The 17,190-nt window shown below is 43.4% G+C and overlaps 1 protein-coding gene across 4 annotated transcripts in view; it reads left to right on the top strand.

Moving 5' to 3' along the window:
- The window catches only part of sff (sugar-free frosting), a 149,059-nt gene extending 134,805 nt beyond the window's left edge, over positions 1 to 14,254 (top strand). For all 4 annotated transcript variants that reach the window (XM_055073888.2, XM_050183148.3, XM_055073887.2 and 1 more), the window contains 4 exons: positions 23 to 71; positions 3,106 to 3,229; positions 5,283 to 5,481; positions 9,095 to 14,254. In XM_055073888.2, the coding sequence (XP_054929863.1) occupies positions 23 to 71; positions 3,106 to 3,229; positions 5,283 to 5,481; positions 9,095 to 9,480 (758 nt within the window). In that variant the 3' untranslated portion in view covers positions 9,481 to 14,254. The remainder of the gene's footprint in view (positions 1 to 22; positions 72 to 3,105; positions 3,230 to 5,282; positions 5,482 to 9,094) is intronic.
- The last annotated feature ends 2,936 nt before the right edge of the window (positions 14,255 to 17,190 follow it).

Here is a 17,190-nt window from a genome sequence, read left to right as displayed (position 1 = left end):
TATTTCTCTTGTTTCCTTGCAGTCCCTTCCGCATCCGATGAAGTCAGCCTGACCCCCGATTCCTCTCCAGAGTAAGTGCCGCCCGAGTTGCCATTAGGAGTTACACAAAATTTATTTATTGTATTTATTCATTCAGAATACCCCTAAAGGCCCTCTCGCAGGAGGGTATTACATAGGGGGGGGGGGGGGGGGCGGTGCAGTAACGCATACAGATGTAACAAGTGAGTAATAAGTTGAAAACAAAATTGGGAACTGATAAACAATAATCACAAAAGATAATAATACAAGACCAATAAGATTATTGTGCTAGTAATAATAATCAGAAGTCTACAAGAAGAATACGTATCACAAACACACGAAAAATGGAGGGTAATCTGGGTCATAGAAAGCACTCAGACCATTAATGTATAACAAATCAGTAAACAATAAAACACGTAAACTTAAAAAAAAGGCAAAACACCGCAATAAAAATAGCAACAATAACCAAAAAGTTATGCATGTTACATAGAGGACAAGAACATCTTTTAACATCATTCTTAGCGGAAAAAATGGGGGGGGGGGGGACATGACACAAGAAAGGTTTACGCACTTTCATTAAGGATTAGAAGTTTCTGGAATTCATTTATGTCGGGGATGGTTGCGATGTGTGATGGCAAGCTATTCCACTCGGTTATGGTGCGCAGTATGAATGACACTTATTGGCAGGAAAACCTAATAGTAGGGAAAAGGTTAGCAGAAAAAAAACACGCATGACACCATTCTTGGCACTTAAAACCTCCATGCTAAGTTGTACTTGAATTATCTGTGTTTCCACGAAATGTGTAGAAAGCTTTATATTTGTACATTGTACAATGTCTTTTCGGGCATTTGCGCTCCGTAAGTTAACATCGAAATATCTTGGTCAGCTTCAAATATTTCCCGTAGCATTGCACATCAGACCTGCGGGAGTCCACAAGGTGGAGGAAGTTTCATGAAATTGAAATAATGCCACCCACCCAAGAGTAGTGCTGTTAAGAAAGCGTCGCAGTGCATGAAAAAAATTATCCTGGCCCGGGGATCTAACACGGGCCCAGCGCCTTTCCGGGGCACTAGCTCTACCATCAGAACTAACCAAAGGGTGAGTAGATCGCATAACGAGGCCGAAATAATCGACAACTTGATGAGTTGGGACACGGAATGGTGAAAATTAGTTCTAAAATTTTATTGAGAAGAGAGGGCTTGGTCTGTGTTTCCGCTCTTCGAATTGTCGGTTCATTCAAAAGTTGACCTCGAAAACTTGAAAATTCAACCTCGTTTTGCTATCTGCTAACCTCCTGGTTAGCTCAGATAGTAGAGTGACTTCCCCGGCAAGGCGTTGGTTCAAAGCTCTGCGCTCAGAAGGGGACGAATTTTTTCGTCAGTTACGAGGCTTTCTAAGAAACCAGCATGAATTTTCTTTGTAACTTCGTTCTTGCCTTCGATGCATGACAGTATTTCCCTTTCATTTGCCTGAACTTTTTCACAGGGTAAATTGTAATGGTGAACGCATTTTCCAGCATAATCTGTATAGGCATGGCATCCCAGATCAGAATGATCTAGAACTGCAAACTGTGAGGATATAACATGTGAAATTTGCATAAAAAGAATCTACTAATAAATAGCACTTTGTCAGAATCGACAAAATGGTTTTCCTCGGCCAGGCTCAGATCAGCATTGCAGCGTAACCAACATTCTATCTCTATGCTATGTTTCTTTTTTATGGTGCTAATGAAGAAAATAAAGCACTCGAAGTAAGCCGTCTTACTGGTTCTCAAAAGGAGGAGAGTCCTTCTGTCCCATGCGTTATCTGTTGCCTATAAACAGGACATCCGTTACTGTGAGACTTGGGATTGGCTGTCCCAGAGATAATTAGAATCATGCTTTCTTTAAAACTATTGAAGATATAACCTCATCCAGCGCTGTATTTTGTACCACTCTACGTCAGCGAGTACTTCACAAGATACTTCGAAAGCAGGCCAACTACGTCATTTACTAAAATCATCCTTAAGCTCACCGGATTCCTAAACGGCTCTCTTTATTCCTAGATAATAAAAAATAATAAATCAAAGTACATTGGGAGTGGGAGAGTGTAAGAGTGGGGTTAGAAATTAACATGCAGAAGTGACAAAGATAATGATGAATAGCGCGGCAAGGGAACAAGAGTTCAGGATCACCAGTCAGCCTATAGAGTCTGTAAGGAGCACGTTTACCTAGGTCAATTACTCACAGGGAACTCTTCTCATGAGATTTACAGAATAAAAAAGTTACAGAATAAAAATGGGTTGTAGCGCATGCGGCAGACATTGCCAGCTCCTGACAGGACGCTTACAATAGCCATTGAAAACGAAAGTGTACGATCAGTGTATTTTGCCGGTGCTGACATATGGGCCAGAAACTTGGAGACTGACAAAGATGCTTTAGAACAAGTTAAGAATCACGCCAAGAGCAATGGAACGAAGAATGCTAGGCATAACGTTAAGAAAAAGAAAGAGAGCGGTTTGGATCACAGAGCAAACGGGTATAGCCGATATTCTAATTGACATTAAAAGAAAAAAATGGAGCTGGGCAGGTCATGTAATGCGTAGTTTAGATAACCGCTGGACCATTAGGGTTACAGAACGGGTGCTAAGAGAAGGGAAGCGCAATCGAGGACGACGGAAAACTAGGTTGGGCGATGAAATTTGGAAATTCGCGGGCTCTAGTTGGAATCGGTTGGCGCAACACAGGAGTAATTGGAAATCGCAGGGAGAGGTCTTCGTCCTGCAGTAGACATAAAATAGGCTGATGATGATGAAAATGTGTGGATTGTACATCCAGGTCCAAATCTAGGCACAAATATGTCGATGTGTGTAATTACAGGCGAGTAAATGTACTTAATCTTGCTGGAAGTAATATAATTACCGACTTCAATGCCTCAACTAAAAAAAAGCGCATTGCGTTAGCTGTCTGAAAAGAAATGCAATAAGTCAGGTCGGAAGTTCCTGTGCTAGCCTTCTGCTTGCATTTGTTAGTTACTACACGTGAAGCCTGTGACTATCTTTGTTATTTTCTGCTGTGATTCAATGCAAAACACCTCTGTTTTCGCAGCCTCTCAAAACGATCCTGGTTCGGAGGATTAATGGCCAACGAGAGGGAAGAAAGCCACGTGATACTCGTCAAGGACCGTCCTTTGAGTTCTGTCAAGGCTGACCTCATCCACGCCTTCCTTTCGGTGCGTGACGCTGCGGGTTCCGCTTCTACGTTTGTTTGGTGGTCGCACAAGCAGAAGAAAGCTGACCAGAGCGCCGCTATTTTTTGCCAGTATTTTTGTCGTGAACAATGTCTGCGACTAAAACTGTAATTTGTCACAGCGAACAGTTAGAAGACAACTCTGGTTTTCCCTCGGTTGTAAGCAGCACATTCGGATCAGTGCAAGAAATGAAAAAAGTGGGATGGAGATACTGAGTGTCGGCCATCGTAAATTGTGCCTCACAGATACCTGGACCGTGGAGTTCGTAAAGTGAGCAAAACGTTGAATCGGGCTAGTTGGTAATCCATGCTTATTAGTCCTTTAGCGCAGAATCTACAAAAAACACACAGAGACATGAACGGTACTGGCGATAACTTCCAACTAACGTTTAATGACATATGTTCTGAACATATACAGCAAAACAGGCAAAAAGAAAAGGAAAAGCATAACTAATCCCTCGAAAACTCGTTCGTAAATTATGCACTGTGGAAGATTTTCTACCTACACTCTAAGAAAAGTTTAGACCCTTTAAAGTGTATATTTGCCACACAACGATAATCGTCATCTGCCTCGCCCGCATTTCCTTTCTTGAAAACGCTGCGCTCGTTACTTTCCTGTCGGGAATGCTATGTCATGGTCATAACGCGCAAGCCGCTCGTTGCTGGAAAGTACCGGACTCGCCGCGTTAAAGAAACGAAATGCGGACAAGACAGATGACGGTTGTCGTTGTGTGGCAAATATACGCCCCAAAGGGTTCAACTGTTTTTAGAGTGTAGGGAAGCATATTCAGATGTAAAGTCCTAACTGTTCTGCTCATGCAGCAATAACTTCGCAGTGATCACCGCAAACAGATAGTACTGACAGCGGCCTTGCAGGTGCTCACCGGCCACCGGCAGCGAGCGCAGGGTTCGCAAAATCCATCTTTATCGGTATGTTACCGTGGCTAAGAAGGTGACAGCAGAGCCAAAAAAAAAAGAACAGATAAGGAAATCGTTTGCTGTTCAATCTGGAAGCGTAACTTGGTTTTATTATCTCTTAGTTCTATGGGGGCACACGTTAAGTCCGTGATGTTGAATTAGACTATAAGCACTCGATGTGACATGCCCGTGTGTCGCGTCTGTGGTCTCACTATTCTGCATCTTCACTGTCGCTATTCTAGATGACGTCGTGTACGTATAGGTAGCATGCAAAAAAATGTTAACGTATTGATTACATGCGTTTTTTATGTACACTACTTTATCAAGCGAGATAAGTGTTCCCACGGAAGTTTTGATCTTACAACGACTGTTTAAATGCATAAGAGCGCTTAGTAGATGCTCCAGGGCTGGTATTTAGGGAGCTGATTTTTATTCGCGGTCTATAAACATTTACTTTGTCTCGTGGTAAAACGTGAGCAAATTTATCCACGCGTCAGTATTTCTGCAATGCCTATAAATAATTTATCAGTTTACATCATTCGCAAGAAAGTTTCAGGAAAAATGTTCATATGGATTCTGCTTGAATAGCCTTACATTTATTTTACAACCAGCAAGCACTTCGTTTTTTGTGGCTGCTTGGCCCATATCGACTGGTAGGGCTAGCATAACGTTTCCTTAAGCGTCAATATTATTACTCATACATTAGGCAATGACATCTCATGCCACTGTTCTTAATCTTTTGAACCACTTCATTATCGTAGAATTTAATTTCGGTGTTTATCTTCAATCACTCGAGCTCGGCCTACACACGAGTCGTGCAAGAAATTAAGGGCTTCTTAGCGGCTCATCGTCCTAAAATTTTGAAGCGTCAGCAACCATTAGTCGTATCTTTTGCGGAAGCCCATATATAAGTCCCTCATGCCTATAGTCAAGCTCAACATAGGCCCAATAAAACATCTTAAGCGCTAATTTATCTATCCAGTTTTCTGCTGAGAGAGGTCACATAAGTATTAGTATTGCTTTGCATGAAAGTGTCAAAATTCACACCTAATATCTGACAGTCGAAGTTGTTTTCTTTTCTGCTTTCTGCAATTTGTTCTCTTTCATGTTAATGGCAGATTGCTGACCTAAGCCACAGCGTCGTGTCACCGATGTCCTTCCGAGTGGAATACAAGCGGCCCGGGAGCACCACCATGTTCCAGAGGAACGTCCGCTTCCACGTCGACATCAGTATTGTAGGAGACGGGAGCCCCAATGGTGGAGCTTCGCACGACAGCAAGCCTTCTGTATACTGCATCAGCTTCACTCTCATATCGGGTAAGCTTGATGTACCGTTTGTACAATATTTGGCTGCTTGCTAAACAGAAATCAAGAGATTACGCTGCGCTTCAAGGCTATCCTAGCTTGTTTTTCTCACTAGTCTTTAGCCTCGTGAGCACGTTGCATCTAATTCAAGTACACCTACAAGGTAATCTACTGTCTCTTATATCTATTTTCTTTATATGAAATATAGAATGCCTAGTCACTTAAACATAGCAGTGATAAGCTCTTCGCTAACGTTGTACGGCGCCAGTGATAGAATATCTGAGCTTCAGGAATACGAAAATTCAATAGCTGATTACAAAGCCACGTTGATCACTTCATTTCGCACTCTTCTACGGTAAAGTTAGCGCTAATTGTTAACTGTAACAGCAAGTCAACTGATCCGGACATATCGTAAAGTTCCTCAGGATGCTCAACCGGATGAAGAACGTCACTAAGAAGTTGTGCAATAAAATGTTCATTTACAGTCTTTTAATATACGTCACCCGAATCTATACATTCTCCACTTTATAAAACCAGTAATAGGAACAACTCTTCCATGCTTGTCCGGGAAGCTGGGTGGACCCTTAATTTCGTAAAGTGAAAAAGTCCCCTTTGTCAAAAAGCCTTTTCCTTTTTTATCTTGTTGTTCTGTTAGGTTAACAGCACGACGTCTAAGAGCGATGTTTGGCTTGAATGAAGGATTTGTTATATCGCCTTCAGCATACAAACTTACATAATTGGTGCGGATTTTCAAGTGGTATTCAAAAGATGTCCTGATGCGTCAACAATCATACACCATCCTTTGTGCGCGATTAGATACTCGAAGCTTGAAAAACTATGTTTAAGCACTCTTCACTGAGATATTTCAGTGCGATAGGCTTTTGTGTTTAGCGCACCTTACCATACACATCTCCTCTGACAGTAAACAAGGTCGACACTATTCATATACTGTGATTTCACCCCGTATAGGAGTGTGGTAACTTGTTCTTCAGGCATCCAGATTTCTTGGGGACATTTGCTGGGCACTTTACGCCTTTAATTTTCAAATCTCTTGTTCTTGTCTTGGTACTACGAATAACGTCGACTATCTGATTGCCGGCCAAGGCCATGATGTGCCTTAAGAAATTGCGCTTTGCGGTGGTTGTGATAGAAGGGCATAAATTTCTCGTAGATGAATACATAAACACTCTTCTATTTAAGTACACATGCTTGTGGGCCCGGCCTGGGCTTTCCTCCAGACAGACGTTGTGCTTTCCTCTGTGGGAGGTGATCGATGTTCTTGCCCTAGAGCATCTGCCACGATGCAATTCTGAAGTTGCAACTGCCTATGCCATTTAATTGGCGTGCGATGATGATAACAATATACTGACATAGGATGCTGGCTCTCCCGTAATCTAGAGTAGATGTAAGCATGAAATGGCTAGCGGCTAAGCAGATTGGCTGGAGTAATTAAGACAATTACTCGCAACCATCTCACAACCATCACAACCTCCTGACAATCATTCGCGGCGCGCTGTACGCTGCCAGCCCGGTCACGCAGAGTGGCGCCATCTCTCGAAGGAGGTGGCGCCAAACTTGCACCATGAAACTCAAGGACCGCTGGCGCTGCAAAAAGCACAGGTAACCCTATCTCAGCGCCAAACGATGACAATAAAGTATGTGGGGCGCTGTATCTGCCTTTTGAACTTCATCGCCCGCCGTGGTTGCTCAGTGGCTATGGTGTTAGGCTGCTGAGCACGAGGTCGCGGGATCGAATCCCGGCCACGGCGCTCGCACTTCGATGGAGGCGAAATGCGAAAACACCCGTGTGTGTAGATTTAGGTGCACGTTAAAGAACCCCAGGTGGTCAAAATTTCCGGAGTCCTCCACTACGGCGTGTCTCATAATCAGAAAGTGGTTTTGGCACGTAAAACCCCATATTTTAATTTTTTTTTTAACGTCGGTATTGGAAACGACAAATTAAACTTCAGCGTACTAGAAGTTACAGCTTGAGTGATATTGTAAACAAACATTAGGAAGAAATCGGAAGCAATATTCCTTTGTAACTTGCTTGGGCAATAACTAGCGTATGTAATACGGTCCTGTACAACGGGTTGGGGGACAGAGACCGTATTTTCCTAAGTTTTGACTGGTAGCCCGGATGTGCTTGTTTCGTTCTCGCACCATTCTCGTCGCATTCTCGTCTTGAGAGGCCGGATAACGGCTCTGGCTTTTGGCTCGATTTCCTAAAGGTCTCTGACAACGGGAGCTCAAAGCATTTCATACTTAATAATTACGTATGGCATTGACCGATACTAGAAACTCAAACAGTGTGCACCGACATAGAGAGAAAAATTGGCCCGGTATTTCCCTTCCAAGACAATATTAAGAGTAATTCTCAATTCCACATCCCCGAAAGGAACTGTGACTCAGCGCATGTCCTACTATCTATTAAGAGACGAGTCAAAGAAGGGCTTTTCAACACATGTGATGGGACGTGTAACAACCATTGCAGCCTGGTAAAAACGTTTCCTTGGGCTAGTTGGTTTACCATCGCTGAGAACGCCGCCAGAGAACACGAGGAAAAAGTAAGAAAACCGGGGCGATCCCAAGGTGCAGTGACAACTGAAAGTTTATTTCTTAATCACGCTGCATAAATGCTGGCTCACAAGCAATAAGCCAAAGATACATACAAGGGTAAAGAGAAAAAGCAAGCACCACTGCGTGTTCATGCCAGATCTTTATCGAAAACAGACATCGTTTCCAGCAAGCAAAATATAGGGAACAATGGCACAAGATTCTCTCAACCTTTTTTTATCTCTGGAGCTTCATTACTTCTCTAGTCAGCCGATAAACAGATTTGCACAGAACGCTAATTTCTTGCTTTGTTTAGCTTATTGCTTGTCAGCCAGCACTTATTCTAGGCGATCAAAAGATAAACTTTCTGATGTTGGTGCACCTTGTGATTTTAGAGGTCTCCTTGCTTGTCCCTCATTTTCTCTGGCACCGTTTTGACTCGCAGCCTGTTGCGCCATCAGAACATAGAAGCCAGTCAGAACAAGTGCGCAAACTCCCTTCCGATTGTTACGGCTGCCCATCACGTCTAGTACGACACAGACTATCCCCTTCTTTTTGTTTATCACTTAAACCATGGACAGCCATAAATAAAATTGGTGACAATATAGCTGAGGCCATAAGAATTGTGCAAATCGGATCGCGAAATTTATTTAAAGAAATACACAGAGGGGGGGGGGGGGGGGTACCTGAGCTTGGCGGATTTTAAGCAACACTATACCATCGTGGTAGGTGCTTCAAGCGATGCATGATGGCCACCGTTCTATATAATAGGGAGCGTACATCTGTGTCCGACTCTGAGCGGTCGTTTGACATGTATAAAAGTGATCAGTTGCGTTCAAAAATACACGCTTTCTTTGTTCCTTTTTTTTTCTTTTTTCTTCTTTTTTTGCTGACTGTGATATCCCCTATCACAGTTTTGAAATTCGTTGCGGACCAAAACAGAGCACCCTGCCACAATTCTCGCTACAAGAATTTCTGAGTCGGGGTTACCGCTTGTTTAGAATGTTTACCCCATCATGCCACGGTAGCGGCACTTGCCGCTCATTAACGCGTGTTCTTCGCTGCTCAGGTCCAATCCGGAGGTTCAAGCGGATCTGCGAGCACATCCAAGCGCAGATCCTGGGCCGGCGGCCGGGCAGCCACTCGCCGCGCTTCAGCCGGCGGCCGCCCACCTCCGAGCTGAGCGACAGCTCGTCGTGCGGCTCCGAGTCGCTGTCGCCCACCCAGGTCGCGGACGACCTGGCGCACGTGCTCACCGCCACCGGCAGCCAGCCGCCCATGGCGCGCTGCAAGTCCGACCAGGACGCCGCCTGCGACATTTTCGAGCGGGAGGCCAAGGCGGCCGCCGCGGTCGCCGCCGCAGCGTGTCATCGCCGCGCGGTCATGGACGGCACGTCCATCGCCAACGGTCGCCGCCTCAGCTACGACCTCAAAGGTTCCAGGGACAAAGTCTGACGACCCTTCTCCGCGACCTCGGCCGTCGTCGATCGCTAAGAGGAGAAGCGGCAGTATGCACGTTGCCGCGCCCGCACGAGACAAAGTCACTGGGCGGACTTGACTGACGACGCAAGCGTGCCCGTCGTCGGCGGCATGCAAACAGACAAGTGGCAGCTTTCGCCGCGTCGGGGGAACGTCGTCGGATGCGGCGTCGCAACGCCGCCAGCAAGTGTCGTGCGCGGTGCCCTTAAGATACGTGTCGCCGCAACGCGCGGACTCGCTTTTTTATCGTTAGCCTTCGCTGGTTGCTTTCCTGCGCCGAATCTCACGCTTGTAACGAGCGGCACGTAACCTGCTCCGAATCTAATTGCGCAGCGTAATAGACAGATCCCTGGAAAACAGTTATTACTGTCAAAGAGGTCTCGTCGTTCTCTTGTAGGGCTTCAAGAGGCGATTAAGAAAGCTACGAAAATTTCCGTTCTGGATTCTGGAATAGGTAAGCCTTGCCTTACGTGAAAATTTGGAAATCGAAAAACAAAATAATGCCAGAACGAAATAGAGGCGACGACGCCATTACCTCTAAAGTGGGCAGGGACTCAACTTCTCTACTTCTCTTGACTTTTCCCTGCACAAAATAGTTCATATTTGTCCGAATGCCACGAATCAACGTCGTATACTGGCGTCGTCGGGTCACGTTTCTAGTGAAAAGTTAGAAAGGCGAAGTTTGCCGATAAATTCACCCACTAAAACGTATCCTTTTCTTGAAAAAAAAAGTACTCGAACGCGCTTCCGAAAGAGCAATCTACAAGTCGTAGTCAATTTGGTGTTTCTCTTGAGCGTACATTCAACAATAATAAAGCGCGATTTGATTGGAGCAAGAATGGGTGCCGTCTTTTACAGGCGTTTATTTTTTGTCAGTTCAGTGCGTGAGGAATGGTGGGCGCATGACGCGTGTGTATCGCGAAGGACGGAAAAAAAGAGAAAATGATTTCTTCTTAGCTTAGGATTGCTTGATTCCTTTCGCATAACTGCTGATGGCAAGATGACTTGGCGTTCCGGGCGGGCGGCTTTCAGTGACGTCAGCTGCGGCGAAACAGTGACGTTTGTCTTCGCGCGAACTCTGTCTCCCGTTTAGGACATTCACTTACAAAAAAAGTATATATTTTGGCCTAGCCTTCTTTGATGAGTGACGTGAGTTTTGTTGTAACCTTGTTGTTTCCTTCCAGAGTAAACTGAAGTCGACGACGCTGTAAGCAACGATTCGAGTTTCACTGGACGAGGTCATCGAAGAAAACGTGCCGAAATGCGTCAAACACTTCTTTTTTTCAACGGAGCATGGACTGTAATGAAGTGAATTGAACGTGTTTTCAAGCGTGAATGACACTGGGATGCGAAGCATGGTAAATGTGCCATGGCCACGTAGAAGTTATGTTAGAATTTTCTTCTAGGTAAACGTATGAGGCTACCATTCCATTTACCGGTTTACCCAATAAGAATTCCCCTTAGCGCTAGCGGAAAGCAAGAGTCATTTCGTTAATAGCAAGCACGGTTTCTAGCTCTGCAGGTAAAATGCGATACCTTAAAGTAGTACACGACTGCTTACAGGCTCAGCATAGTCCTGAAACACTTGCGGCACATGAATCGCTCGCGGACCTGTTCAGAAGATTAATGCCAAAGTTGCGTTTATTTGCAGGCTGCAGAGCCTGTATGTGCCCTGCTTGGAAATACTTTCTTCACGGGATCTGTGCAAATATTTCATCAGCTCTTCGCTGCTCGGTTCACTTAACGTCACGTGACGTACTTATTTCCTGATGCGGTATTTTAGAAGAGCACCGGAGTTGAAGGTTTCCCTCTAAGTATGTCTTAAAAAGTAAAAAAAAAAAAGTATTGTGGACGTGTGGTCAAAACTTTGTCATTGCAAAATCGAATACCCCTTTCCCCATAGACGTCGTAAATATTTGAAACATCTTTACCGTTTGGCCTGATGGCAGCGTCAGCTCAAAAACTGCTATCCACATTTGTGAACCATGTATCATGATAACTGTCACTGTGGCTTCAAATGCTTCTCGTGCTTCGTAGCGTGTTGCCGCTGTAACTGCGATGCTGACATCGTCATGAAAAAGGTGATATATGACGTCATCAAAACGTGAGCGCACTTGCTGCACTGATTTTGCTGCAGTTGTGCGGTGTATGTAGTTCGTTAGCAACCTTGGTTTTCAGCTGCTTCTTAGTGGGCCCTTACGGTAACCGCCAGTGGAGCATATTTTTGTAAGTATAACCTCCAGTACCCAATGATTTCTCGCGTTGAAAGGTGTAGAAAGCTTGAAGCTTTCCTTTATTATACCTAGTCGGTAGCCGTGGACATCAGGTGAAAGGCATCAGCAACTGAAATGGTAAGCACGACTGCATGACGATGAGCGAAGATTCACTAACATTATAACATGAAAGTGGTGCTTCTTCTGTAGAAATATATTGTATTGGTTTTACTTCTCTGATTCTCGGAAAAGGAGAGAAGATAATTTATTCAAGGAAACGAGTATCTTACGCCGCCTTTTATATCTACACTATAACGTAAGATAAAGCCTAAAGCAAGTACTCCAGAACTGGGACCCAGATTCACAAACTTCCTTTATGTAAAATTGCTTTAGCCAGCACGTCAGTACCGATCTATCATGACAGCAACGACAGTGTTCAAATAACCACTCATAATTACCTGAGTGAAGTTATGCGAATCTTCCCCAGAATCTCGAAATCTGTGCACGAACATATCTTAGTCAATCAGATGGGTTTGAAGCTTTAGGCGCATGAGGACAACGTAACGTTTCTTAAAACTCGCACTGTTTCTGTTATTTTTATTACAAAGAATCGGCTCCAAAAATAAGAAGGCAGCAACGCGAGCTTTGTACATCTGCTTTTTAGAACGTAGTCAGCATGCGCTTTTATTCATTTAAAATTCTGTGTCGAGGCTGACGTTTTAAACTCATTATTATTGTAATAGTGCGAAAAGTGGTGAGTTAAAAGGATCGAGTGAAATAACGTGGTCGGAGGTGACGTTAAGTAAAATTACCTGTTTTGTCTTTGTTCCCACGCATGTGAAGTTTTGAGGGCGACAAAGTAATGTGGCCATCTTTGGGTAGGTTAAAGCGACTGAGAAACCAAGAATGAGATGCAAACGTAGCGACCATACTCAGTACTAACCGCTACTGCTAACGTATACTTGAGGAAACAGCAATTTGAATTGTTTTTGTATATACGTATATATGCCTGTGTACATATATGTGTACAAAGCTTAGAAAACTGCGACATGGGTTTGGTTATTGTGATGCAAAGGGGCCTTCAAAAGAAAGGCAGTGGAGTTTTGCATTTGTTGGCGTTGATCTGTTCGTCGCAATCAATGGAGGGCTAAATCCTGCGAGCAGGAAAGTCGGTTTCAGGAACGCGTTTTGAATCTTTGGCGAAAGTACAGTTCGGTGAAAAGTGTTATGTTTTGACATTGCTGACAATAGTGTGAATTAGTGTGTGCAATATCTTAAGCAAGAGTAACTCATCCTGTATAAAAGTGTTTCTTCGATACAATGACGTTCGATGAAGTTAAAAGGACACGCGGTTGCCAGATATGACTTGTTTTCTCTCCTATAATTGTGTTGATTTCATCGCATGATTCAAACGACATAACAGTCAGAAGCCTGTTACGTTTCCTTTATGTTCACTACGCTTGTAGTGGTACGAAATTCAGCATAAGATTCCCAGAATGTGAAACTATCTTGAATAGTACGTACTGCCCTCATACATTGAAGACTCTGTGCTCCGTTTCACGATACCGGCATAACAGAGGCCAGACGCAGAAAAGAGCTGTTCTCGCCTCGCTTCTTTGCCTAACGCGTTTTCATAATAAAAAAAAGTCCCGTGCAAGCTAAGTTACCTAACTTAAATAACAAATGGTAGAAGTATCTTTATTATGCTTGTTTCGTTAAGCTAGTGATCCGATTGAAAATAAATGAAAGCGTGAAAATATTTCATTGTCATGCTAATGAATGGTTGGTTACTGTGTTTCTCTGCGACATTCATCTTTATTATTCATGGCTTTGGTGAAGTCTTAAACACCAGAGACATTGCCTACGGCTTACACAAGAGAAAATTTCCATTCGGTTTTGGAAACAAACTGCTACTTTCACGGGCCTAAAGAGCCTTTCTCGAAGAAAAAATGGAAGGACAGTACACTACTGTTGTCTTGCCTACGACGGCAAAAACTCCGTATTGCCATCATGAAATCAAATTGCTCGCGGGATTGTTACACAAGTGGGGTTCTTGTGTTTACGCATATTGTATGTGCAATATACACAGTTTCCACAATGCGTCAATTCGGTTATTCGACCGATTTCCCTAGAAATGCTGTCGCGGTGCTTTCCGAAGAAAAAAGAAAGGCATACCGCCTTGCGCGCTTTGCATTTGGCCTTGGTCGACACTCAAGCCCAATAGAAGTATGAAAGCTCGCCTCTCGCTTGTGAATTAGAGATCTGTGTTCCTTTGTCAATGAATATGTCCTTGTTTTTTTTTTTTTTTTCTAGAAGCCTTAAAAAAAGTATAGATGTAGTCCGCCAACTGCAGCTGTATAACGTATGCGCGTTCATTCTTTGTCAATGATTTCGTTTTTCTTGCGAGCGTATTTAGTGGCAAGAGAATGCTGTCTTCTCATATGTGTTGTTGCTCGAAGGAAAGAAACGAAACATTGCACCGAAGGTTGTATACTAGGTATACGAGTGTTTCTTATTAAACCTGTACATAAAGCTTAGCGTGTCAAATATGTCTTTCGCTTCGCTTTTCAGTGCCTCACCGACACGAAGGTGCTTGCTACTTATCTGATACAACTGCTTTAGATTTTGCAATAAAGAGTCAAAATTTATCTGATTAGAAGACAGCGCAGAAGAACGCACTGTTGGAGTGGAGCTGCCAGTGTGGTTGTGCGATGATAATCATGGCCTGTAGAAAAAGTTCTTATGCTACTAAAGTTCCTGAGAACAAAACCAGTCCAATAGTGATGGCGAACATAATATTGGCGAAGGCCCGCCGACTAATCAGAAAAAGTTCTTATGAAAACAACCTTTAAAAGTTCGGCCTCAGTTTCGAACTTACTTAGCATAATGGGGAATCCTTGGCGGCTTGACCACATGGCATATCTTTCCGGCACGAAGGTGATATCCATCGGAAAAGAAATTAATTTGCAGGCCTTTTATAGCCTCACTCTTAAAAAAAAACAATATAGTAAATTCCTTTACCATCGTCCGTTATGCTAACTAAATTTATTTTTTATTGCGTGGTTTGCGATCGTACTATTCAGAATGATGGCATAAACAACATAGAAAGCACAAGGTTGATGCAAGTTACGCCTGGATGCTACCAGCAAATGTCAATCAAGCAAGCTTTTTTTTCCCCTTCTTTACTTCTGTAAAAGTAGGAATTCGAAGTTAATGCGAATTTCTTTACGTGGCTTTGGTTACTCCTCGTCGCCTCTAATGAACAGTAAAGAGCAACGCACGTAAAAATCTCTTCATAAGCATACTCACACGGACATAAATTTCTAGAGAAAATGCACATAATAGGAGCAGTGGTGATGTTGACAGATGCCCACTTCTGCATACTTCTATACCTATTTAACGTAAACAACGGGGCGTGAAAATAAAGAATGTATACTGAGACACACAGTCATAAAATGTCCGCGCGCTATCTCATAATGAAACGTCCATAAAAATTATTAGTGTAGGGAACGTGTACAAGAACATGCATTAAGACAGTGATCTTACGCGTACCCCATGATTATGCTATTTTTATGCGAAGACCTTCAGGGTGAGATTCATCTTTGCAGCTTCTGGGTCAGGCATGCGCCCAAAGTATATTTTAGGGTGAGCGTACGACGAAATGGCACAATTAGACTTTCCCTCAGCGCACCTTCATCATATCATGAGCAGGCCAGAAAGGGACGTACATCCTCGCCCCAGTGGAGGCGAAGAGCGCTGCAAAACTAACAGTGCACCGAACTCTGTATAAAGCGCCACGAGGCAATAAAGTCATTACATTTATAAAATCTCTGCACGCTTAGTGCTGGTGGAGCAGTCAGCTCAATGAAGACGACAGTAACAAAAAGAAGTATTGGCAACTAGTGTGCAATCTACACAGACCCACGCAGCGATAGCGAAACGTACGATTCTTGCAAACTTCTTTTTTTTTTTTCTTGCATGAATGTTTGGGTGTCAGCACACTAAGCGTGGAATTTACGGTCACTGGGCGCAATTTACCTGGAGCCCAGATAGAAGCGCTGATGACGACTGCTGCAGTTCCAGTTGGAGGCCTCAGCACAGGAATTCCAAGTTCACTTCTATCTGAGATCCCAGCAAAAGGTAGGTATGAGAAACCACTAGTTGGTAACCAAATTGTTCCGGAGACGTGCTGCAGTAGTACGGGGCTACTGAGCACAGGGTCACCTGTTTAATTCGCTGCTCCTGTGGTCATATTATACGGAGGAGGAATGCAAAAAATGCTCCTGTACCGTGCTATGGGCGCACTATTAAGGGATCCCCAGCTACAGTGTCTCTCAAACCTCTTTTGTCGCTTGAGGACATTGAATGCCATGAATTAATTTAATTATTTAAGTAAGTAGGTAATTAATGACTCAATCAATCAATCAATCAATCAAATCTATCTGCGAAGCAAACATACTTCGCTCCATGATAGGAAAACAAGTGGGCCTATATTTACAAAAAGAGATTACGCTATAGAATTTTCGTAAGAGCAAATGTCAGCTAATAGTGATGATGGGTATATGATTATCGAAGGCGGTCGGCACTGAAAAACAGGTCTTACGAATTAAAGGCGTTAAAAGCGCCGTCCACAATTGGTTTTTGCCACGCTGATTCTCTTGTTATAACGCCAACTTTTATCATAAGTTTCCATGAATGGCGATTAATGAGCAGAACACACGTATGTAAGCGTTGGTTTTCGCATACGTACCCTGCCTACATTCGCAATACAGTTCATACGATTATACATGGGCCGAGGATAAAAAAATCCTAGGCCATGTACAAAGGAGACATTACAAATACGAGTGGAATAGTAGCCTTCCAGAGATTTATAGAACGGAGTAATATCCATTAATGGAGTAATTGAATAATGGAGTTGTTCCAATTGAAGTTATCGGAAATCATTGGTAATACTTTCTATCCTCTAATGTAAGCAGTCAGTGCTTAATTTCACTTTATTTTGAGTTACTTTTTGTCAGCTGACTTAGTGTTTTCTTTATTTTGTGTTTCTATGGGAGATGACTTTATGTTCGAGCGTGTTTTATATTATCACGGTGTATAGTGACAGTGAAGAACGACGCAGACGTCAAAACAACGAGTTAAAAATTTAACACTTTATTGGGCGAACTTGTGGCCAGCAAAACAAGTAACACTCAAGCATAACGATAGGTGCGAGAAAAGTCTGCGATCGTCAGAAATCTCGTCAGCGGTCAAACACGTCGGCTTTATACGTGATTCGTCGAAGGTCCCAGTGTAATCGCTGGTGCCCGCGTGACTTCCACAAAGCAGACTACCTAATTCGTGTCGCGCATGCAGTCAGATTACAAAAGGTTTGGTGACAATAACCAAAGAATAGAACTGTCGATAACATTCGAGAAACTTCCGATACACTCAGGCGCGTCCTGCGACGAGTGATAACGCTTAACATTTGTTA

Source organism: Dermacentor andersoni, chromosome 4 (assembly GCF_023375885.2).
Source record: "Dermacentor andersoni chromosome 4, qqDerAnde1_hic_scaffold, whole genome shotgun sequence".
In the NCBI taxonomy this organism is placed as follows: Eukaryota; Metazoa; Arthropoda; class Arachnida; order Ixodida; family Ixodidae; genus Dermacentor; species Dermacentor andersoni.
This window is presented reverse-complemented; position numbering and strand designations above follow the sequence as displayed.